Source organism: Xenopus laevis, chromosome 3S (assembly GCF_017654675.1).
Source record: "Xenopus laevis strain J_2021 chromosome 3S, Xenopus_laevis_v10.1, whole genome shotgun sequence".
Classification (NCBI taxonomy): domain Eukaryota; kingdom Metazoa; phylum Chordata; class Amphibia; order Anura; family Pipidae; genus Xenopus; species Xenopus laevis.
Genome location: NC_054376.1, coordinates 78,638,645 through 78,663,374, shown reverse-complemented (window position 1 = coordinate 78,663,374; position 24,730 = coordinate 78,638,645). Strand labels below are relative to the sequence as shown.

Below are 24,730 nucleotides of genomic sequence, written 5' to 3'. Positions count from 1 at the left end.
CCCCCATCCATGACAGGGAATAGTCGAACGATTTTTAGTTCGAATCGTTCGATTCGAAGTCGAAGCCATAGTCGAAGTTCGAAGTAGCCCATTCGATGGTGGAAGTAGCCAAAACAACCATTCGAAATTCTACGTTTTTTTTATTCTATTCCTTCACTCGAGCTAAGTAAATTGGCCCCTAAGAATTACACTTTCTTTCATTTCTGGATGGAGATCTTATGTTAAACCACAATTACAGATTTTTATATTTGTTATAGTTTTTGTAACATTGTATGTAAAAACATTGTTTCATTAAATAGCAATAATAAAGTTAGCTAAATAAAGTGCTCTAATTTTTGCAACTGAAAGACCTTCATTGCCAATACAGAGGAATGAGTTGCGTGGTATAGCAGCAGGAGAGAATACATTTGGATGTTTGTAATTTAATTAAAATCCATACATCGTATAATTAAATTTAAAGAACGACACATTTTCCTCTCCATCTCTTGAGGTGTTAAATGTAGAAAAAAAAAAGTCAGTAGGCAAAACAAAGAATGTACAGATGTGCGGAGCTTGTGTCTCAGGCTAAACCGTTTAGAGTAGTGAAAAGTGTTATCATTACAATGTAAGCACTCGTTTCACACAAAGAGAGCAGAATATACTGCACTATGAACTGCTGCTGTCGCTTCAGCACATCCACACAAATGCATATTATAAGCAAAGAATTAAATGTGATCACTGAAAGTTTCTTTATCCAGTACCCTCTTACCTGTAAGGAAACATTATTACAGGCTCTTTATTCTGTAATTGAGCCAGTATCCAAGCAGTGTACAGATATCCCACATTTTCAAGTATTATTATCCATTTAAATAACACCAACATATTGTGTGGAAGATGAATAGGAGAGGAATAGAAAAATAAATAATAAAGAGTAAAAAGATAAATTAAATCTCGTTTTACATAGTAATGATTTTATGACTGACTGGGTCAGTGACCCCTTTGACAGCTTGAAAGAGGTAGACAAATATTTCAAAAACTGTAACGAATAAGAAACGAAGACCAACTGGAAAGTTGTTGATAAAGGTGGCCGTACACAGGCAATAAAAGCACTATGTGGGCCAAGGTGGGCATATTGGCTAAAGATATGCAGATCGTTACATGTATGGCCAAGCTTAAGACATTCTAAAACATACTAAAATGTACCTTAAAGTGGACCTGTCACCGAGATACAAAAATCTGTATAATAAAAGTCCTTTTCAAATTAAACATGAAATCCAATTTCTATTTTTTATTAAAGCATTCATAGCTGTTGTAAGCTCATTTAAAAATCTCAGCTGTCAATCAAATATTGCCTGCTCCTCCTCTATGCCTTGGCCATAGATGTGGGGCAGGCAATTACTTTCACTTTCCATTCAGCACATCATTTCCATTCAGCAATCAAATATTGTCTGCCCCTCCTCTATGTCTTAGGCATAGAGGCGGGGCAGACAACTACTTTCACTTTCCGTCCAGCACTCCCTAGACTCCCTCTATGCCTTTACATCCAGCACTCCCTAGACTCCCTCTATGCCTTTCCATCCAGCACTCCCTAGACTCCCTCTATGCCTTTCCATCCAGCACTCCCTAGACTCCCTCTATGCCTTTACATCCAGCACTCCCTAGACTCCCTCTATGCCTTTACATCCAGCACTCCCTAGACTCCCTCTATGCCTTTACATCCAGCACTCCCTAGACTCCCTCTATGCCTTTACATCCAGCACTCCCTAGACTCCCTCTATGCCTTTACATCCAGCACTCCCTAGACTCCCTCTATGTCTTTCCATCCAGCACTCCCTAGATGTCACTGCTCTCCCAACATTCCCCCTCTCTCTTTACCATTTAATTGTGTAACCAGGGCATGGGGATGGACATCAGGTCCCCCATTCTGGTGCACAAAAAAGATTCTGAGATGATGGAAGACTTGCCTTAATAACAGTGTCCACTAAATGGCTCCTGCCTGCTTGCTATAATTATTATTTCCCAAACTGAAGGAAACAAGATTCAAATAATTTATATAGTGTTTTGGGCAACGGGTCCACTTTAAAGGTGAACTATTTGCTTACACAAAACAGGGACTGTTTCTTCATCCATATAAGCCATTCCTGCTCTGGACACTCGCTTTCATCTGATTCCTGTAGAATGTTATTCAGTTACAGTTCACATAAATACAACTATACACAAATATGCAAAACAAAAAAACCCCACCGTGTGAAAACTATTACACAATTAACACAAATATTAGTCTTTTCAGGCACAAATACAAACATTTTATTTTGAAATGGTTGTCAGTTTTATGAAAATACCAGCGCTTTAGAAATGAATGTTACACATTTTCCAGCTTAAACTTGAAATACTTTTCACAATCTGTGCCCAACAATACAGTAATCTGCAAAGAAACATTTCTGTTTAGATCTTAATGACGAAAACATGTTTAAGTTTTGCCACCTGCGAATAAATTCGCAAAACTGCTGCGAAAATGCGCCGGCATCAAAAAATTTAGGACGCGTGTCGGAAAAGTTGATCAAAACCGTTGTGCGTCAACATTATTCGGACACCCATTGATTTTATCGCTGGCGTCAAAATTGACGCGGGGGTCAAGATTGACATGGGCATCAAAATTTGCGTTTCGCTAATTTTTCGCTCTTTTGTGAATTTTACAGCAAAGCAGAACGGGACAAATTCACCCATCACTAGATATTGCACCTGTTCCTGGTGCCTACCTTACAATCTCACTTGCCTGCTTCTTTCCTGCCTCAAAAGCAGTGAAGTGATTTCACATTATGTTGTGTGGGATTTCACGTAGAGGCCTGGACTGGCATTTTGTATATTCTCACAAATGCCTGCTTAAGATGCCACCCATATTAACTATGTATTAGGCCTGTATGTGTGTTTGGGGGGGCTTTATTTGAAATACTAGGACCTGTTTTGAATCACAGTCCAAACATGCAACCCAAGCATGAGCATGATATGACTTGGGGGTGGGGGGAGGATGGTTTCCAAGACACTATGGGGCAGATTTATCAAGGGTCGAATTTCAAAGTAACAGGAGGTTTTTTTGAACTCCCACAACTTCGAATAAAAGAAGACCAATCGAAATCTATTAACTTTGGGTGAATAGGCTATATTTGAATAGTTCCATTCGAAGTTTTGCCGCTTTCAATCGAATTCTGATCAAAGGATTTGCCCCCAAAAACTTTCGATTTTTCAAAGTCCACCAGGCAGGCTAATAGAATTTAAACATTTAAAAAGTCAATTGGATTTTTTTTTTTTTTTTTACAATTACCAAAAATGTATGCTAGTAGTTACTATCACTGGTTTATTATAAGAGAGAAATACCAAATGCATAAAAAATATAAATCATAGGAACAAAGATGGCATCATGAGAAAAAACGATGTCCTATTTCATAGCATTCCAGATAACAGATTCCATGTTTGTACAATGACAACTGCAGTGCCAATCCCTGCTCACTTTCATTTATTTTTTGCAACAGCCCATTAAAAAAAATGTGAAAAACAGAAGAAGGTGTTTGATGTTTGTACTTTTTGCAATCCATTACCTGCCAAACACTGAAGTTTGTGGCCAACATCTTCAGATTTCCACTTCTGTACTTAGAACACGGAAACCTATATAGCTCTGTATAACTCTAGCTTGTGTTAGTTTGTACTATTACACCAAACAGTTTTCCCAGCGTCACTTATTGGAATCTTAGGAATAATTCACACTACGGGTCCTATAGTAAATCAACAGGTACGGGAAGGCATTATAAATTTAACTATTTCATGTTTCCATTTAAAAATGCTGGTTCCAGCTCACCCTTAAGGATCGTTGGTCCGGGTGCACCGTGCCCCGGACCCCTCACTAGTTCACTGGATACAATTTCCCAAAAGGATAAGAAATGAGATCTTACCCGGACTCCGTTGTGACCCAGGTGCAGCCGCCCTGAGTCTGTCGCTAAGGGAGAACGCAAAGTTGCACACACAAAAATTCTAGGCAACGCACTCTTCGGATCACCCAAGGAATCGCTCAGTCTTCAGATTGCTGGTAAAAAACTTTAGTTTTATTGAAGATTTAACATTTTAACAAACTGTGTAATCCTGCGCCATGAGGTCTGACGCGTTTCGTGTCACTGCACTTCATCAGAGACCTCTGATGAAGTGCAGTGACACGAAACGCGTCAGACCTCATGGCGCAGGATTACACAGTTTGTTAAAATGTTAAATCTTCAATAAAACTAAAGTTTTTTACCAGCAATCTGAAGACTGAGCGATTCCTTGGGTGATCCGAAGAGTGCGTTGCCTAGAATTTTTGTGTGTGTTAGTTTGTATACAGTACTATATTTCATTTTCAAATGGAAACAATGACATTAAATGAGATGTGCTATCATTTATAGGTGGATACATATGGGATGTCAATCATCTTCATCATCACTGTCTTTCATTGAAACTCCTTGAAGCCCTCCTCTATCAGAGTCAGCGACTGTGGCTTCTTCTACAGTTAAACGGTTGTGAACAGTCTCGTATGTTTTACTTTTCAGTGTTCTATCCATCACACCTTGCAGCCGGAAATCTCTGTAGGTTTTCTGTGAAGAATAAAATGGATACGGATTAGAGAGGATCAGAATGCTCGTTTGTGGTTTTTCCTGATCTGATTTTTATTGATAAATAAGAGCAAATCGTGGATTCTACTTTAGTCAGGCTTTATTAAAAAAAAATTGAAAAATTCGGATTTTGATTAATAATTAATTGATAAATAATTAAAGTAACTATTTTCAGTGGTTTGTGTTTATAAATATATGCACTTTTGCTTCTAACTCCTGAAACAGTATAGCAGAATTCAGCATTAACACACCAGGAGTGCAGAGGCCAGAAAGTGATCCATTTATATTTGTGTAAACTGTGTAAAACATTACACATTCTGAATCCTGCCAATTGTTTAGTTCAGCAGAAACAAACCACACAGGTGTGCTCTCAGTATGGCCAAGTAAATAAATATTATAACAGGCACATTATATATACGGGAAGTTTTTTTCTTTTTACATTTTGATTTTGCTATTCATGTTTTTCACACATTGCTAAAGAAATTTAACAAAGGCTATCATTTTCCTCACCGCTTCACACTTTTTTTCCCCCTCTTTAAACTAAAAACAACCATCTGGAGATGTTTTACATCTTGGTATATTCAATTAATGTCAGTCAAACTTTGTGTGAATTGAAAAATGCATTTGGAAGGGGGATAACAGTTTCTTCCAGGTTAGCCAAATTATAGAATTCTATTAACCCACTCAAAACAAAGATTTCTTATTAAAGTTTCACAGCCTGAAAGATACTGCGGTCCATTAGTTCAATAGTAGTTGTGCTTATTGTTCTTGCCAAGGAATAACATACAGTTTTTACAGGACATAGAATTATAATAAACGTTTGTATGCTGATATTTCCATCCAGGATGATGCCCTTCAGATTGCCAACTAGTGTTGGAAGATCAATACTCGTTATCATAATGGAGACGTAAGGGCTTCTTTACAAGTGTGAGTGCAGGGTGGCCATGTTTTTTTGCTTACAATGCAGTGTTAATCCCATAATTCCAGCACTGTCATCACCAAATGTAGCCTTGTGTCCAGTACACCAAAACTAACACTATTGTGCAAACCTGTACACCTAAACTTTGTTAGTCAGAAATTCTTTTGGTGCATGTCTGGTGCAGCAATTGACACACTGAGGGAATCCTGGAACTACTACCATGTTCATAGAGGCAGTTTTTTTGTCAGGTGCAAGGTAATGAATGGACAATTTATTTGCAACTATGCAGAATTCCAATTTCATTATTTCATTAAATTCATTAATGCTATTCACACAATGACTGTAGCCATCAATGTACAACTGCAGTTTTGAAATTAGACAATGGATAGCACTAAAAGACATTCCAGTGTCCTGCATATTGTGCCACTTCTGCACTGGCCAAATTGTTTTCTCAAAGCCCAAATACTAAAGGTGGCCATAGATGTAACAATTACGATCTTTCTTGGAAAAGATTTTTCCAGGAAAGATCGTGTAGAGCTCAATAATCATCTGATGATTCAGCACTAACAAAGGCCAATGTTTGAGTGCCTTCAAAGGCACCCGATCAAAAGAAAATAAACACCAAACTGTGAGTAATATAAGCAATACTATCTCCGAACTACTTGATAAAGTTTTTTTTTTTTTAACAGATATAATTTGCAGGAAATTTTGAGTGTAATATGAAGCTGTGAAGGTTGAACCAATATATTAAACAGGTCCAAAAGTATTGGTCTATGGTGATGGAATAAGTATCTTCCTTTCTATATTTTATTTCTACTGCTTGAAAACCTTTTAAAATAATCTCCATGTCTGATGTTTACGTTGTACAATTTTGTTCTCATGATCATCAGCATTTGTTCTGAATATAATGTAAATGCAAATATAAGGTGTTTTTTAGGAGGATAAATCATACAGATGAGTAGAATCAAGTGTTTTTCGATGCTAGGCAATTATCTGATCATTTGTTGGTTTAATGTCTGTAAATGTTCCCACCAGTTTTTTTTGTTTTTTTTTTGCAAGGATGTGCTTAGTGTTTAGAGATATCAATTTTTGAAATAAAGCCTAGCCACAGATGCTGCTTCAATGCATGTATTTATTACACGTGTGCTCGGCTGGAAAGAGAGAATCAGCTTGTCATCATTTGGAAAAAAATTATTCTGAAACAAATCACAGTAATACAATGGCTTTTAAAATACTTTATGTTCAACCTAGTCATAACTATAAAAAAATGTAAGGAGTGATTCTTAATTGCAGAAAAATAGTATGTGTATGCTATAAGGGTTGACATTCATTTCTAGGTTTGGGTGTTTAACCACTAAAGGTGGCCATAGACGTGCGGATTTACCTTCACATCGGATGATCGATCGTTCGGTGCAATCTCCCGACCTGCCACTAACCATTCAGATCAAATAAAGTAGAAAAAGGACTAATCAGACGATGTTCTGCCCCTGACAGCAATTGTACGGAAGTTATGTCCGACAAAAGCTGGTGACAGTCTCCCACTGATATCGTCAGATCGGCAATACATGCAGAGATATCTGTAGCCGACAAAAATTCTCTAACCTGTCCGGTCGTCTGAACGACTGATCGCCATTGCACGAAAAATGTGAGGACACTCCACACACGGCCCGAAAATCGTACGAATCGAAGGTTTCTACAATCAAATCTTTGCGTCTATGGCCAGCTTAACTGTATATGGCAATATGGAGTAAACGGATGAAAAAAAAACCAAAAAAAAAAAACCAACAGGGACAACATATTTGTTCTACCAGAGCCATGTAACAATGTGAATGTAGTAAGAGAATTTGCTTTATTGTTCTGTGAGCACAGTGCTTTGTGTGTCATATGATCTTTGGATGGCTGCAAATTGGTCACTTGTGACAGATGCTCAAAACACAATAAGAACACTCCAAAATTTGTGAATGTGATAGGGGGCTGGGGCTCTCTGTAAAGACCTGTATAAATGTGTTGGTGCAATATAAATAACAGATAATAGTAACAATGCACTTGTGTATAGCACATCTACCTGGGCTCTGCCTGCAATCTCAACAAATACAGCCCCTACTTGCACATGTTTACTGTTTATTTATGAGGTGTATACATTTAAAATTAGGTTAGGGGGTTGTTTTTTTGTTAAATATACACATTTTATTATTTAATATTCTCTTTAAAAATAATATTAAGACACAAACATCCACAAATGTGTGAGCCCTTTAATAATAATAATAATAAAAAAAACCTTATACATGGCTGTGCCTTTAAACAGAATAAGCAGGGTTTACCTTTACAATCTTGATGATGGTTTTTAGCTGATAAATATGCAGTTGAAGATCTAGTCTGTCAGCCAGCCACACGCATATGACTTTTATGGAGCTGTTGTACCATTGCTGGGAGGGAGACAGAAAAAAAACAAAGATTGTGCAGTATGAATTTAACAAATACAGTAATGAGTACTAATGAAACACTCTGAAATGATGACAGAGCAGCACTCAAAGTCAATAATGCTATAATTTCCTGATAAAAGAACTGTATGTTTCTCCAGAAAATCAAGTGTCTTGACCTGGACTGTTCTTTATGCGATTAACACTAGCTGTTCTGCTTACTAACATTACAATTGGCTTGACAAAATAATGGAAAAATCGGATTTTAAAGATACAATTGTAAAAATAAAGAATGAAAATGTTTAAACAAATGTCAAAAACAGTTTAATTAATTTGCAGTTATTTAGATGCAACGCTAGCAATTAAGAAGTGAGAAATAGCAGTTTGTTAATGTACCAGACTAGATTTCCCTGCCTTACCTACAAAGCTTTTCTCTACACAACAGTGGGTCAGTAATAGCCCATATTTGTCATTCATTTATTTTTCATATAAAACAGGACACAAAAATGGTTTTTTTTTTAAAAAATTGTACCCTACCAATTCATTCAAATGAAGTTAAAAGAGAAAACAAAAGCTTAGGAAGGCTTAACGCAATATTGTTGTTCATATAGACTGAAGGACAACCGCTTCTCAGTCAGACTCAAAAGAGAAAGGATGTGATCCTGTTAAGTAGTAAGAGATTACATTTATTGAGATCTGCTGTCCCTGCCCAGTTCATCGGGAGTCTCTCCACAGGAGAGGGGCTTAAATCCTTTCCTCATGTAATTTCCTGTTTTTCTAACAAGGTGCACAGAAGTGTAAATAAGAGTAGCATTGTGCCTTCACACAGAAGATGAAAAGTTTCGGCCAATACAGGGCTTCGGTATCTTTTTTTTATTTTTTGCTGCATAGGGAACATTAATTTAACGTCCTGTACACATGCAACCAGAACTTCAACTCTTAAAACATTTTCCTTCCACAACAATCACTATTTAGAACTTATTTACACCACTTTTATACCCTTAGATCCCTTTTGATATTTCTGTTCTTGAATGGGGCACAGCTTTTTTGTCACATATAAAGCATTTCAGTGTTCTATGCTCTGCATCAGATTTCTCTTTTTGTCTTACAATCAAAACTGGGCAACCTAGGCTGGTGCTAAAATGGAGTTCCCAACATCCCTCATAGTTTCTGGCTGTACAGGGTTTCTGGAAGTTTATTGGTTTGAGACCATTGCTCTACAATGCTCTTAATTTTCTGTCATCATATCTTCTACTAAATCCACCTGAATAGGGCATATACACGTAGTTATAAAAAGCACAGTGGTGTTCTTCTGATTTTTCCATGTATCTATGAACCAAACAGTTAAAAAAAACAAATAAATAATAACAAAACAATAACAAAAATGCATAAACATCCACCAGGTAAAATATTGGGGACTTTTTTCTAGCAGATTCACGGCGGATTGCAAATCAAATTTTTTTTCCAAATTCTTCCTCTAAAAGTAAAGTGGTCCTACAAAAAATACAAATGATACTTTCCACACAAAGAAAGCGGTTATTTTTTAAAAAGCAGGTCTGTCTGTCTCCAGGCTTCAAGGAAGTAGCGCTTATTATTGAGGTCAGGCAAAGCATTTTATTCTTGCTTTTATACTGGGTGGGTCTAACTGTAGAAGAGAAGAAAAGTGTCGTTTTTAAAGGGTTCAGCATACAAAAAGCGTTATAGGGTAACATCTTGTAAGGGGTAAGAACCACAACTTGAAAGATTACAAATGCAAATTCCTGACAAGGTACAAGGTAAAACAGTAAATATGTCATATTAAAAGTTGTGATTAACTAGTAGTTGTTAACAGGTAATCAACCATATCTGGGATATCACTGTTTTCAGTTTTTAATGTGATCGTTATGATAAAACAGACATAGGTTTCCATTGAAACATTAGGTTTTGCACAAAACTACGATTATGTCTAAACCATTTCGTTCCGATATAATCAAATGCCAATTGGTACTGTGACATACATTCCATTTCTCCATGGACTAAATAAGTTACACATACCTATAAACACACTGCACTCGCACGAGGAGTTAAATGTTTAGCAGCGGTTATACAATAACACTATACAGAAAATGGAGCAATTTATATTGTCTGCACAACATTACTCATCTCATCCTCAGGAAAAAAATATTATTTGACGGCTCCAAACCACTTTAAAAAAAAAAAAATGCTATTTTTTTTTATCTTATTCAAAGCACACCAAGCTCCTGTAAGGGCATGCATTATTTTCCTGACAAGTAAAAATAAGACAAAAGGAAAGGCTAGGGTTGATTCTGTGAGACCCTTGTATTTATTCACACTTATTGTGCATGACTGTAGACAGGTAAATCATATTAGCAGCCTATCTCCCCATCAAGCTGCTACTTGCTTTCCAGCCCTGCAAAGGTTCAACAAATCAACGGGAGCACGGAAAACAGAACATCAGTCTAATCTAGTGTTTAAGGTGAAGTTTTCAAACCAATCTAAAGAGAATCTTTAGAGCAACCAACAAGCTGAAGGGCTCAGAAGGTGGTATTGACAATGGAATAGGGTTGAAATATTGAGTAGCGCAGTGCTTGTGCATTTTAATAACAAGTGGGTCAACAAGGACACAGCTCCCTCAGAGCCAATACTTGCCACCAACTATGGAAACTGCCATATCAAGTCCATGAACGCTCTCAGTTCATCAGCTTTTTTTTTTTAAAAACCCCTAAACCCCCTTCGTGGACCTTTAGTCTTGAATTAACAAATCAAAGCAATGAAAGAGGGTGCAGTTTGAATGGCTAGCATTGATCCCCAACTGTGCTCAGCACTGCAACAGGCACTGAAAAACTCTCTCTCTATTGTCACCAGAAATTGACAAACCTCCTCTTCTCAAATAGTACAGCTGAGCCAGGCAGGATCCATGCAGCTGTAAAGGGCTCCACTCTCAGGACATTAGAACATTAACAATAGAACAAGCATGAGCTCTTTGTCAGTCCCAGACTCTGCAATTTTCTAACAAGGATTGGAGTTGTTTCACCGCAGTGCTTATGAAAAGAGATTTAGCAACATACCATGCTTTCTTCCCCCCATCTATTTTAAAAAGAAGCAGTTAAGGAATTTCATTGCTCCATTGGCCAGTGGAGGTACAAAACAGATGCATATTATATAAGGCTATTGTTACCTATTAGGGGAATGATTCAATTAAGTGCAATACATCTAAAGCAAATTGCTTTCCTACCCACTTTTTTTTTTTTTTTTTTGCAAGTGCAACTATTCAGCTATGTTAGGAAGAAATGGAAGGAAGAAAATGACTAGAATTTCTTAGAAGAGACCAGTAAAATATTATCCAGTCGCACAACAACCACATTGATGTTTATAGAACTCCAAAAAGCTGTGATGACTTCTCAAAGACAGTCATGGAAAGCTGTGAGCAATGGCTGCTATGTATCTGTGACTAAAATCTGTCGTTTCATTTCTGAAGTCAAGAACAAGACCAGTCTGGATCATAAATGCAGCTGCTATGTGATAGGAAAGGCCACCAAATGCAATTGCTTTGATATAAAACCAAAAATAAATAAATAAAACGTTATATTTCATTTTCTGACATCAACAAATAGTGTATCATTTCAGGGCAATACTGCACATTCTCCAGCGTAACACAGACTGGACATTCGTTTTGTCCCATGCTTAACGTTACATAAAAGCATTGTCTTTTTAAAATCAGATTCTTGTTACTCTCGTTAACCCTACATTAAAATACAAAAATGCAAATCAGTCTAAGGTTTTTTTTCATGGGCTGTATAACGTGCAACAGCTATTATTATTATTATTACAATTATAATTTTGAAACAAAGCTCTCTCCAGCCAAAGCTCTGTTTTTCACAATGCCATACATGCTCCTTTAGTCTCATAATCAATTGACTTCTGCTACATTGTTTCAACAGTCAGAATGAACAGAATATGATAAAGCAAGGGACAGATAATGCTTTTCTACAGTAAATACATTTACAAATAACTTTAAATCCACATTTTTAGGGTGGACAAGGGGTGTCCATGAGTATCACTGATGTCCCCACATTCCCAAATCGTCCAACTTTTTGCCTTAATATTATTGGTCCATAGAAAGCCTTACATAACATTAAAGTCTATGTGAAAAGGTCGAAGAAACCGCGCTTTATATCCAAATAGTATTCAAGCAGCACCTATGGTATGTGGGTCCACTGGTCCTTTTGACTATTCTTACATAACATTAATTTGTTTTTGTTTAGAAAAGATGAGGACTTTAATAATCTTACAATCATTTAGTTCCAGTTTGTCTTTTAACTAGGAAATTGTGAATACTCTATATGTTGTGCTGAGTATCCCAGTAGATTCACTGTAATTTCTTCTGCTCACCTATTGCCTATTGATCAGTACAAAAGGAATTTAATATAAGTAAACTAGCAGTGACTCTTCAAGTATATTAAAGGTTGTTTCACTTTGGTGTGCCAAGTGGAGCAATTAATAGTGACCTTCTCAATAAAGGTAGCAACTGGTAAATTCAGATATCAGTCTGTCAGGCTTGAAAATCCTGTTGATTGTGGTACACTGATGCATTCCTCTCCTAACAGCTCTCCATAGGCCCCTATTATTATCCAACCACTGACCCAGAGGCCAAACGATCAGGTCATCCTGACTGTGCCCAGAATGTTGGTGGCCATATCAGGCAAAGATCTTGGGTAGGATCAATTATTTACAATTGACATTTTCTCATTTGAAAAATTTTTAAAAAAACTTGAATGTATACTTAAATATTAAAAAAAAAAGTAAACATTCAAGTAGTTCTTTATGAAACGTTAAAGAACTAATTGAATGCAGTAAAATCATATTCTACCCATCATTTTTTAACAAGTCTTCCACATTTAGAATAAATCTGAAAACCTGAATTGAGGTGTTGAGTTTGTTTTAGTATTTTATGGTATTTAATCTTTTTTTTGGTACTCCCATTGAATTTGTCAGCTTCAACTCTCCAACTTTAAGGGAGTTATTTAATAAAATTTGAAAATTACTCACTGTTTTCTTAAAACCACTTTGACCAAACTCCAGTGCACATTTCTACCTTATTTGTCAGTAAATGTACTCGTAAAAATCTGGTGTGGGAAATGATTTAAAATCATGAAAAAATCCAAATTCTACCGCGTTTTTGGATTTGACATCTGGAATTTTTTCGGACCATCGAAAATCAAGAATTCTTTGGATGATTATATGAAACCCAATGGGACATCTGCCATTGACTTCTACATGACCTTGGTAGGTTTGAGATAGAGTACTTTGTTATTTGGACTTTTAGCAGCCTCATGGTTTAAGAAATTTTTTCACCTTTAAAACTCTGACTATCAAAAAATCGGAGTTTAGTAAATAACGCCCTAACATGGTGAATTTTTATATTCGAGTTTTAAAATTTGTTTTGCACAAATCTTAAAAATTTAAGTTTAGATTTTCAAATTAGATTTTTGCCACAAAAAAACCTTCAATTGCAGTAAAAAGATGAATATGAATGTTGCTAAATCTGCCCCACAGTGTATGTTCATCTTAAAAAAGAATCAAAATAATGCTATTAAGAAAGGAGATCCAAGCTCTGTAATAAAATGAACACTGGGGATAAACACAGGGATAAAGCCGTGTGTGTATGATGATGTAATACCTAAGGGAGTTTTCTGTATGTTAAGGAAGGTTCTTCTATATCAGTCCACTTGTTGAACAAAGGAAACCCTAAAAGGTTTTAATCCTTGTCAAAAGGCATTAACGAAATTTTCAGTTTAAAGATCTGATTTAACCCTTGGACAAGATGAAAGTATGCTGCTAATAAACACCATTCCCTAGACATCCCGGGAGGTGAAACACCTTTTGAAATCCAAATTTATTACTGAATTTACATAATTTAACATTTTTACAATTTTCTTTTCAATTTGTGTTCCCAGAATTGATGCATATAAGTCACTTTGCATTCAAACTGTTTATAAAATGTAAAGTTCATTTCCAGCCCATATCATATTGCGCAGCACTTAAAAGCACATCTTTATACAGACACACACATTTTATGCATTGGTTTGATAGAATGTAGAAAAATATCATAGCTACAGTATTACTACAAAAAAACATGTTTGCAACAATTATTTCATTTTTATTTTGCTCGTTTTGAGGTTCTGCTTTTATTTATTTGGCCAAACTGCATTTTAGATTTCTTCTGAGCACTTCAAAGTACAGCTGTCAGCTCAGTTTAGTGAATAGGGCAGGGGTAGAGACCTTACTACTTAAAGGTGAGCAAATAGAAAAAAACTAGGATGGTATTTAACAGCAAATCTAAGCTGCAGTTGCCTTTTGAATTGCTTTTCTATTTCTCAGGCCTTTTAAAATGGTTTTCTATGGCAGAGACATTTTTCTTGATTAGTCACAGCTAATTAGTGTTCTGGCTTAGACAAGTAATCAGAAATGTCAGAGCTGTAAGGCTACATCTCCCTAATCCTTTGATAATAATTTAGCCTCCTGGGAGGGCCTCAAGCTGTGGTAAATAGTGGCTCACAATAAGGCAAAATTAGGTGGGCAGTAGACCATTAGGATAGAAAAATAAGAAGCACTACCAAAACCTGCTGAGCGCCAACAGGCTAGTAAATGCCCTGCCAGATGAGTAGCCTGTTTAAGCCTGTGCTGCTAATTAGCAGATTCTAGCCAACCTGCCACATATGTCCAGGTGCATCATGCAAAGATGTGTAGATTTGGGAGCTTGCCAAATGATCATTTTGTTCAGTGATCGCATTTCAAGGCTGTTATTGAGAAATGCACATATTTCTTTGCCATTATTATAATACTATCAAAGAAATGAGACAATGAACAGTCTACAATATATTGACTTGTTGAATTATTTTTTTTTGGAATTAGGTACGCTCCTATCAAATTTCACAGCTCACAATTCACAAACAGCTAAAGTTGAAAGCAGGCCTTGATGTATCCCACCCACAGCCAAAACACAGCCGAAAAACAACTTGGCACAGGAATGTCTGAAAGCAAGTTTGTCCTTTACAACCACAACAGACTATTCCTTAATAAAATAAGAGGATCAGTTAATAAGCAAAAAAAAAGCACCTGTCTGCAACCTTAATTAATCCCTCCAGATTAGATGGGGAATTGAAAGCTGTATTTGTTAAAATAAACACCATGTAGCAACCGTGCCCCGTAAATACCACTATTTGCACATGTTTGTTATGTTTTTATGGAGGCACTGGGACTTATTTACTAACACAGGCAACATTTTCCCTAGTTGAGCAACTAATTACTTGCTTTAGGTGCTCTTCCTACGGCTGTCTGAACAAAGTGTAGGTACCAGTTATGGGTAACTGCCGAAACAAAAATTTGCCTAGTGTTAGTAAATAAGCATTAGTGTCAAAAAACAATAGGGGGGAAGTAACATTTTTGTAATAACCCTCAAAAAACTGTACTAATGCACTCTAACATGAAAAAGGAAAAAAAATATTACCAAATTTATACGACTTAACTTTTTTGTGCTAATGCCACTTGTATTTTAAATTTTTTCCCACTTACACAGAATCCAACAATTGCATGAAAATAATAATTTGCTATAGATAAATCTAAAAAATATTATTACGTTAAACATTTAGGGGGTTATCTACTAAAACTCATTAAACATTTTCTCATTATTTTATGAAATCAAATTCAACCAATCTCCCATCCATGATTTTACCTTATTCATCAATAAAATAACTCGGAATACTTGGTGCGTGAAAAAATTCAAACTCATAAAACTTTTTAGGATTATCGCCCGAAAACCACAAATTATTCAGATTATTGTACGAAACTCAGCGCAGATCATAATATCTTCCACTTGTAAAAGGAACATCTGCCACTGACTTCTACATGATCTCTACATGTTTAAGATGGAGTATTTTCAGACTTTTAGCGGCTTCAGGGTATAATAAATCTTGAAAATTTTCCATAAAAAATTCTTGTTTTCCCCTATAAAACCCTGACCAGGAAAATACGAGTTTAAGTAAATAACCCACTATGAGATACAGAATTACACATCTCTTGAAAACAATACAGGTATAGAATACCTTATCCGGAAACCCGATATCCAGAAAGCTCAGAATTACGTAATGGCTCTCTCCCATAGACTCCATTTTATCCAAATAATCCAAATTTTTAAAAATGATTTCCTTTTGCTCTGTAATAATAAAACAGTAGCTTGTACTTGATCCCAACTAAGATTTAATTAATCCTTATTGAAAGCAAAACCAGCCTATTGGGTTTATTTAATGTTTACATAAATTTCTAGTACACTTAAAGCATGAAGACCCAGATTATGGAAAGATCCGTTATCCGGAAAACCCCAGGTCCCGAGCATTCTGGATAACAGGTCCCATACCTGTACTATAGTAAGAAATGAATAAATCTTGTAGTGTGAAAATAAGTTGATGAACTCCATACTAGAATGGTTATTTCATTTCAAGCTAGATAAAGGGCCATTTGGTACCCAGAATGGTGCTGTAATATCGTTTTAGAGCGCTGCAATATACTCTTAATTGAAAGTAAATGCAGTTTTGTGGAATTGGTGCTGTTCTAGTGTGGAGTTAGTGTTTATGGTAGCTGGGAGGTGGGCAGGGAGGAACAGGCACTTGAAATGGATCTTAAAGAGGTTGTGCTGAAGAGGTTGTGCTGAATACTACTAATCAAATATAATGAATCAAATATCATAATAGTTTACATCCATACAATAAGGCACTGAACAAACCCACATTGTCTACATAAAATAATGATTATTTGCCAAACATATCTTAAACTAATAGAAGAAAGAACAATATATTGGGGCCACTTAAAGGAGATGGAAAAGCTAAATTATCAGAAAGGTCTATATAAATACACCAGTAAGCCTTCAAAGTAATGTTGCTCCAAGTCCTCTGTCAAAAGAAACACCTCCTTTCTTTCTATTGTTTACACATGGACTTCTGTATCAGACTTCCTGTTTTCATCTTAAACCTCTAGGGCAGGGCTTGAGCATGCTCAGTTTGCTCCTCCCCTCCCTGTTGTATTCTGAGCCCAGAGCTATGAGTGAGCAGGGAGAGACTCAGGCAGGAAGTGATGTCACACCAAGAAAATGCGGCAGCTGCTATCCTAAACAAATAGAGAGAGCTTCTAGAGCTGTTTACTCAGGTATGGTAAAGCATTCTACAGAATAAATAGTGTTATAGCTTGCACTATTGTGGCTAATCTAATGGCAATCAACTGCTTTGCTAGCTTTCCTTCTCCTTTAAGCTCAAGTCAGCTTGACACTTAGAGTTTGGCATTCTTTTCTTTCCATCTTCTGTCCATGATAAAGCAAGACTATATTAAAGCTCAACCTTATTTCACAGCTGGCATATATTTCCTCTGAGTTTCAATTGCCACAGGGGAAATCAACAAAAGGCTCAAAGTCAATTGCTGGACAATGCATGCTGCACAGACCACATCTAACCTGTTGCATTCAGTTTTCAGAGGAAGAATTGGCTATTTATTTTCTGAAATTCTCTGTAAAATGCAGTTTTTACCTAAAGCTGGATACAATAACCCTCATTTCTGTCTGGCCTCTTCATGTAATCTGTAGGTCTATCTACCTATGAATAATACGTTGTGTGGCTAAGAATCTATTCCAGACACAACACATGCTATTGCATTGCTAGCATTAAGCATTTAGTAGAAAAAACAGCATCCACAATGTAACTTCAATGTATGAGCTAGGCTGTTCTGCAAGGTTGTATATTAAGTAACAATATTAAATAGAAACATTAGGGTTGGAGCCGTGCACCCAGCTAGCCGAGTACAACAGGCCCCGCCCCTCAGCAACCCAGTTCAGAACCCCTGCTCCAGTCTAGTGCACAGAACAGTCTATTTTAAAATTTAACTTTTAATAGTTCCATTATAAAAATGTATAAACTCATAAAACATAAACCTCGTGACACCCCACAACCACACTAACAAATTCACTGCGTGTAAGTGCACAGTGCTGGACCGTGTCCATAAAAAACAATTAATTAAAACAACGCAAAGGTGTACAGATGGCAGGACCCTCGTAAGATCCTTGATTTAGGCTTCAATGGCACCTTGCTTGATAATCAAGTCAGTAACAGATCGCAATGGAATGCCCCCTCCCTTCCAGTCCCACACAGAACGCCTGCCTGTCTACGTTGGGAGAAATAGGAGCTTCTCTCACCATCCTCCACCTATGCCGCCTTGCCCTACGCGTTTCGCCGCGTGAACGGCTTCCTCAGGGGCATAAGTGAGTTGCGGTCGTGGAGTGACCGTTTAAATACCGTGTCGCCGGTATCTCCAAGAAGCACTTCCGCCGTATTACGTCATTTCCGGAAGCGTCTGGGTTGGTGCGGTTCAGCTTGATTCAGCTTGCGGTTCAAATTCCAATGCGCCTGCGTGTACAGCGCACGTCTGTGCTACGATTCACTGTATTGCAGATTCTCCTGCGCATGCGTACTTAGTACTCATCCACTCCGTGAATACATAGAACTACTATTGGTTTTCGATAATTAGAGGGGGACTATGACTGCCATAATATATGAGTATAGTTATGCCTTTAGGTATTCTTTGGCCAATATTTAGCCCTATCAATTATGTGATCAGCACAAAAAATCATAATAAAAGAAGTCAAATAAACAAAAAAGTGCACAGAAAAAGAAAAAAGAAGAAGAAATAATATAAGTATATACATGGGGAAATAAGATAAGTATATATATATAGGAGCCCTACAGTGAACTGCTCCAAAGAATCATAAAAATGGTGAAAAAGTAAATCCTTCATTAAGGCCATTGGGGGATTTGCTATTCATGGCATAAATCCATCTGGCTTCTGCCTGCAATAATTTTTTATTAACATCTCCTATTCTTGAAGTTTGTTTTATTTGTTCTACTGCAAAGAACTGCATCACTTTGGTGTTACCATTGTGACATTCATTTATATGTACTGCTACTGAGGTATTGCGCTTATGTTTGACGTCCCCCACATGCTCCAAGACTCTCCTCCGAAATTCACGTAGAGTTTTGCCTACATATACTTTTCCACATATACATTGCATCAAGTAGACTACACAGGTACTCTTACAGTTGATGTAGTTCTTTATGGTATACTCTACGTTATCCCGTGGTTGAGTGACATTTAGTGTTTGTGTCACTAAGGGGCAAGCTAGACAGTCTCCACATTTGTGACAGCCCTTCATTTTTGATGTTAGCCATGTTGTTTTAGTGGCTTGAGTATAATGGCTTCTTGTTAGTGTGTCTCTCAAATTTTTGCTCCGTCTAAAAGTTATTAGTGGAGTTTCACCAATCACTTCCTTCAACTGTGAGTTTTGCTGTAATATATGCCAATGTTTATTCACTATATGTTTAATTTTATTATGTTCTACACTGAAATCACCAATCAATCTGAACAATTTAGTGTTATCATTGTCATTCCGACTGTTCACTTTACTGTTGGTATTTTTAGATATCCGTATCCAAGGCCCTTTTGTAAGCCTTTTTTAGAGAATTATGACTGTATCCCCTCTCTCGGAAACGTTCATATAGCTTTTTGGCCTCACTCTTAAAATCTTCCGGATTACTGCATATTCGTTTGATTCTTAAATATTGTCCCACTGGGATCCCCGTGATGGTTCTTTGGGGATGTTGGCTGCGTGCATGAAGTAAACTGTTAGTTGCCGTTTCCTTCCTATACAGAGTTGTTGCTATATTACCCTGTTGATCACGGTAAATTTTTATATCCAAAAAGTTCACCATTTCTTTATGTATCTGTGCTGTCACCTTCAAATTAATATTGTTATTGTTAAGTTTGTCAACAAATGTGAAGAATTGCTCACTGGTGCCTGACCATATAATAACTATATCGTCTATATAACGAAGCCATAGCGATATCAGTTGCGCGTATTCAGCTAGTTGCTCGTTGAATACATAATTACGTTCCCACCATCCAAGAAATATATTGGCATAGGTAGGTGCGCAGGGACTCCCCATCGCAGTACCTCTAATCTGGTAGGGCCTTGGATACGGATAGACAATCTCTTTTGATTTCTAAAAATACCAACAGTAAAGTGAACAGTCGGAATGACAATGATAACACTAAATTGTTCAGATTGATTGGTGATTTCAGTGTAGAACATAATAAAATTAAACATATAGTGAATAAACATTGGCATATATTACAGCAAAACTCACAGTTGAAGGAAGTGATTGGTGAAACTCCACTAATAACTTTTAGACGGAGCAAAAATTTGAGAGACACACTAACAAGAAGCCATTATACTCAAGCCACTAAAACAACATGGCTAACATCAAAAATGAAGGGCTGTCACAAATGTGGAGACTGTCTAGCTTGCCCCTTAGTGACAAAAACACTAAATGTCACTCAACCACGGGATAACGTAGAGTATACCATAAAGAACTACATCAACTGTAAGAGTACCTGTGTAGTCTACTTGATGCAATGTATATGTGGAAAAGTATATGTAGGCAAAACTCTACGTGAATTTCGGAGGAGAGTCTTGGAGCATGTGGGGGACGTCAAACATAAGCGCAATACCTCAGTAGCAGTACATATAAATGAATGTCACAATGGTAACACCAAAGTGATGCAGTTCTTTGCAGTAGAACAAATAAAACAAACTTCAAGAATAGGAGATGTTAATAAAAAATTATTGCAGGCAGAAGCCAGATGGATTTATGCCATGAATAGCAAATCCCCCAATGGCCTTAATGAAGGATTTACTTTTTCACCATTTTTATGATTCTTTGGAGCAGTTCACTGTAGGGCTCCCATATATATATACTTATCTTATTTCCCCATGTATATACTTATATTATTTCTTATTTTTCTTTTTCTGTGCACTTTTTTGTTTATTTGACTTCTTTTATTATGATTTTTTGTGCTGATCACATAATTGATAGGGCTAAATATTGGCCAAAGAATACCTAAAGGCATAACTATACTCATATATTATGGCGGTAATAGTCCCCCTCTAATTATCGAAACCAATAGTAGTTCTATGTATTCACGGAGTGGATGAGTACTAAGTACGCATGCGCAGGAGAATCTGCAATACAGTGAATCGTAGCACAGACGTGCGCTGTACACGCAGGCGCATTGGGATTTGAACCGCAAGCTGAATCAAGCTGAACCGCACCAACCCAGATGCTTCCGGAAATGACGTAATACGGCGGAAGTGCTTCTTGGAGATACCGGCGACACGGTATTTAAACGGTCATTCCACGACCGCAACTCACTTATGCCCCTGAGGAAGCCGTTCACGCGGCGAAACGCGTAGGGCAAGGCGGCATAGGTGGAGGATGGTGAGAGAAGCTCCTATTTCTCCCAACGTAGACAGGCAGGCGTTCTGTGTGGGACTGGAAGGGAGGGGGGCATTCCATTGCGATCTGTTACTGACTTGATTATCAAGCAAGGTGCCATTGAAGCCTAAATCAAGGATCTTACGAGGGTCCTGCCATCTGTCCACCTTTGCGTTGTTTTAATTAATTGTTTTTTATGGACACGGTCCAGCACTGTGCACTTACACGCAGTGAATTTGTTAGTGTGGTTGTGGGGTGTCACGAGGTTTATGTCTTATGAGTTTATACATTTTTATAATGGAACTATTAAAAGTTAAATTTTAAAATAGACTGTTCTGTGCACTAGACTGGAGCAGGGGTTCTGAACTGGGTTGCTGAGGGGCGGGGCCTGTTGTACTCGGCTAGCTGGGTGCACGGCTCCAACCCTAATGTTTCTATTTAATATTGTTAGCATTAAGCATTGGCAAGACTACTTTTCTTGCCTCATTACAATTAGACAGCAGATTTATACACATAAACAGTATCTTAACTAGTCGACATTGATTCCATCCCTCCCCATCCACCCACTCTGCCTAGTTTACAATATAGAAAAGTACACAGGGTTTTACATATGAGCTGTTTTATACAATATATTTGATATATTCTATATATAGTTATATATAGGTATAGTTTTCCTTTAACAAAAGAGATCTGAGATAAAGTTCAGGAGAAGTATCAAACATCCCAAACGTTTAAGATTCCTCAGAGCATTCATTATTTAAAGGAAAACTATACCCTGAGCAATGTAGGTCTCTATATAAATACTGTATTTGCATAAAGCATGTAAAAACCTGCTTCAGGTATATAAAACATTTTCATAATAATATACATTTTTAGTACAGGTAGTATGTGCCATTGGGTAATCCTAAACAGAAAATTGCCATTTTAAGAATTAAGGGCCACCCTGGGATCCTATGATCCACAGTGCACACAAACAAACCATACATGTTATGTCACATGAGCCAATTAATGGACAAAGTTCTGTTTTTTGCTTCCACACTTCTTCCTGTTATAATTAGAGTTGTATTATTACTGGTGAGGTGATCTCTGAGGCATTACAGAGAATATCATAAAATGGGGGCTCAAAGGAAACAATGTTAAAGGGCAATATTTACTTTTTACTAATATATATGTAGCGCTATAGTAAACTGACTTGTGCTGGGGCCGTTTACTCTACTTTCCTTGGTGGGCTAAGACCACCGATGAGCTCTCTTTCTCAGGGGTAAGCCCTCGCAGCGGGGTGGAGGCAAAGGGTGTAGTGTAACTGTAACCTGATACGATAGCACAATGATGGGCGCCAGTAGTTCTTTAACAGTTGAACCAAGAACAATATTTATTGAACAAGAGCACAGAGATCATTTAGCACATTGATCCACAATGGAGTATAGAACATACACAACAGCATAAAGGAAGCATATACTCACAGCACGTATAGGCTGAATCCCCACAGGCTAGGGAATATATAGCAGAGAGTAAGTTGACAGCATGTGATGGGTGTTGCCCGGTTTTCAGGATATCTTCCAGTGGCAGACTAGGGGAACTCCTGACATCCCTATCTCAACACTTGGTTCCCTACTCTGGGTCAGTAATACCCTGGGATCTTAATCCCTCTAATCTCCTCGGCGGAGCCTTGAGCTGCTCAACTATTTAACCTCTCTATCACTCCTAGAGCGATCTATAAAACGAGTATAGCTATCTAATTACTAGGGCCAAGGCGCCTAGGGTCAGCATCACCCATTCCCTTCCAGCCTGCTTGGTTGGGCTAAAGCAAAAGACCCAGAGCACATGGTTCCTAAACCTTTTATACTCTGGCACAGTGCCACTAGTGTATACTGTGTGAACTGCAGGAGTTACATAAGCACAAGGTCCCCATAAGGACCCACTGAGGTGTCCATATTACTAGGGATGTGCCTGTCTGTAAAGTGTAAGGGTGTCTAAGATTTTCACATCCCTACATTTATACCAGTTTGATAAGATACTTTAATGTTTCTCTTAAAATGATATAAACTGTTGCTTAAGTATTCATTTTGGTGGTATAGTTTTCCTTTAAGAATGGAAAAAAATTGAACTGTAACTGTCTTTAAAAGGCTGTCAAACATCACTGACTGGGAGCCAATGACAGATCAATTCTAGAGGAAAACCTGTTCCAGAATGCAGACACTGCCGCAGGACAATGATCCTAAAAACAGTCACAGATACACTGCAGTGGTTGTAAAGCAAAAATCTCAATTGCCTTGGAATGGCCCAGTGAAAAACTCACAGCAATAGTTCCCATTTAACCTGGCAGAACTGGAGCAAATGTGCCATGTGGAATTGGAGGAGCTCAATAGACAAAGCCATAATGACTTACCCCAGCAATCAACAGTTGCCAAAGATGATTCTAAAGACTACTGACTTGGTGGGTGTTTTGTTTGTTTAAAGGGTAAGGCATTTTTTTAGTAGCAGTATGCACAAAATGTCTCTGTCTTAATATTGATAATGGGTTGAGTGCAGAGGACTCTTGCATTTATCTATATGTATTTTGTGGTCACAGCCTCATTGCACCCCTGCCTAATGTTTTTAAAAAATAGTGGTGAGCACAACTTTCCCTTGTTTGTTATAGTTATACAGGAGCAGTGACCAGCTCCATGTTGTAGCTCCCACCCTTCCCAGCTATAGTCAGGTGATCCCACTGGTGTCTAATAAAAGGGCAGCCAAGTTGCAGGTAAAACTTAGTCCCTTTGTAGAATGTATAATTAAGCAATTGAATTCTTAATGAATCAGATGAATATTGAGCTTAGGACTGGCCAGATATGGGATGACTTTGACGTAGTTGGCCATCTTAAATATATTGCAATATATGGACAAACAATCCCTGTTTTGTTTAAAGGGTAAGGCATTTTTCAGTAGCAGTATGCACAAAATGTCTCTGTCTTAAATATATTGATAATGGGTTGAGTGCAGAGGACCTCTTATAGTTGACTATATGTATTTTGTGGTCACAGCCTCATTGCACCCCCACCTAATGGTTTTAAAAAATAGTGGTGAGCACAACTTTCCCTTGTTTGTTGGTGGGTGTTGTAACACAAAAACACTGTAGAGTCCACGGTATGACTCTGTTGTGATACAATGTCATTTTGATTATGAGATGTTTAAACCTTTTCTACACAGCATTTGTTTTATTAACACTATATTTACACATTCACTTAGACATATTAATTTTTCCAACATTAATACTCTCTAAACAAACTGTTGGTATGTAACATTGAATATTCATTTCCATTTTTGCCAGATAATAATGAAGGCATATGAAATATTTTCTGACAGATGTCTAGTGTATGGCCAAATCAAAGCAATTGTGAATATGATTTTCCTTTTCTGTACAGC

The 24,730-nt window shown here is 37.3% G+C and overlaps 1 protein-coding gene across 6 annotated transcripts in view; it reads right to left on the bottom strand.

Annotated features, from left to right (window-relative positions):
* Nucleotides 1-4,194: 4,194 nt before the first annotated feature.
* Nucleotides 4,195-24,730, bottom strand: part of cadps2.S (Ca++-dependent secretion activator 2 S homeolog) — a 192,434-nt gene continuing 171,898 nt past the window's right edge. For 3 of the 6 annotated variants that reach the window (XM_041588529.1, XM_018255847.2, XM_018255848.2), the window contains 2 exons: nucleotides 7,857-7,961; nucleotides 4,196-4,598 (listed from right to left, as the gene is read on the bottom strand). In XM_041588529.1, the coding sequence (XP_041444463.1) occupies nucleotides 4,428-4,598; nucleotides 7,857-7,961 (276 nt within the window). In that variant the 3' untranslated portion in view covers nucleotides 4,196-4,427. Of the gene's footprint in view, nucleotides 4,599-7,856; nucleotides 7,962-24,730 lie in introns of all 6 variants that reach the window. The other 3 variants (XM_018255849.2, XM_018255851.2, XM_041588528.1) reach the window with 2 other exon arrangements.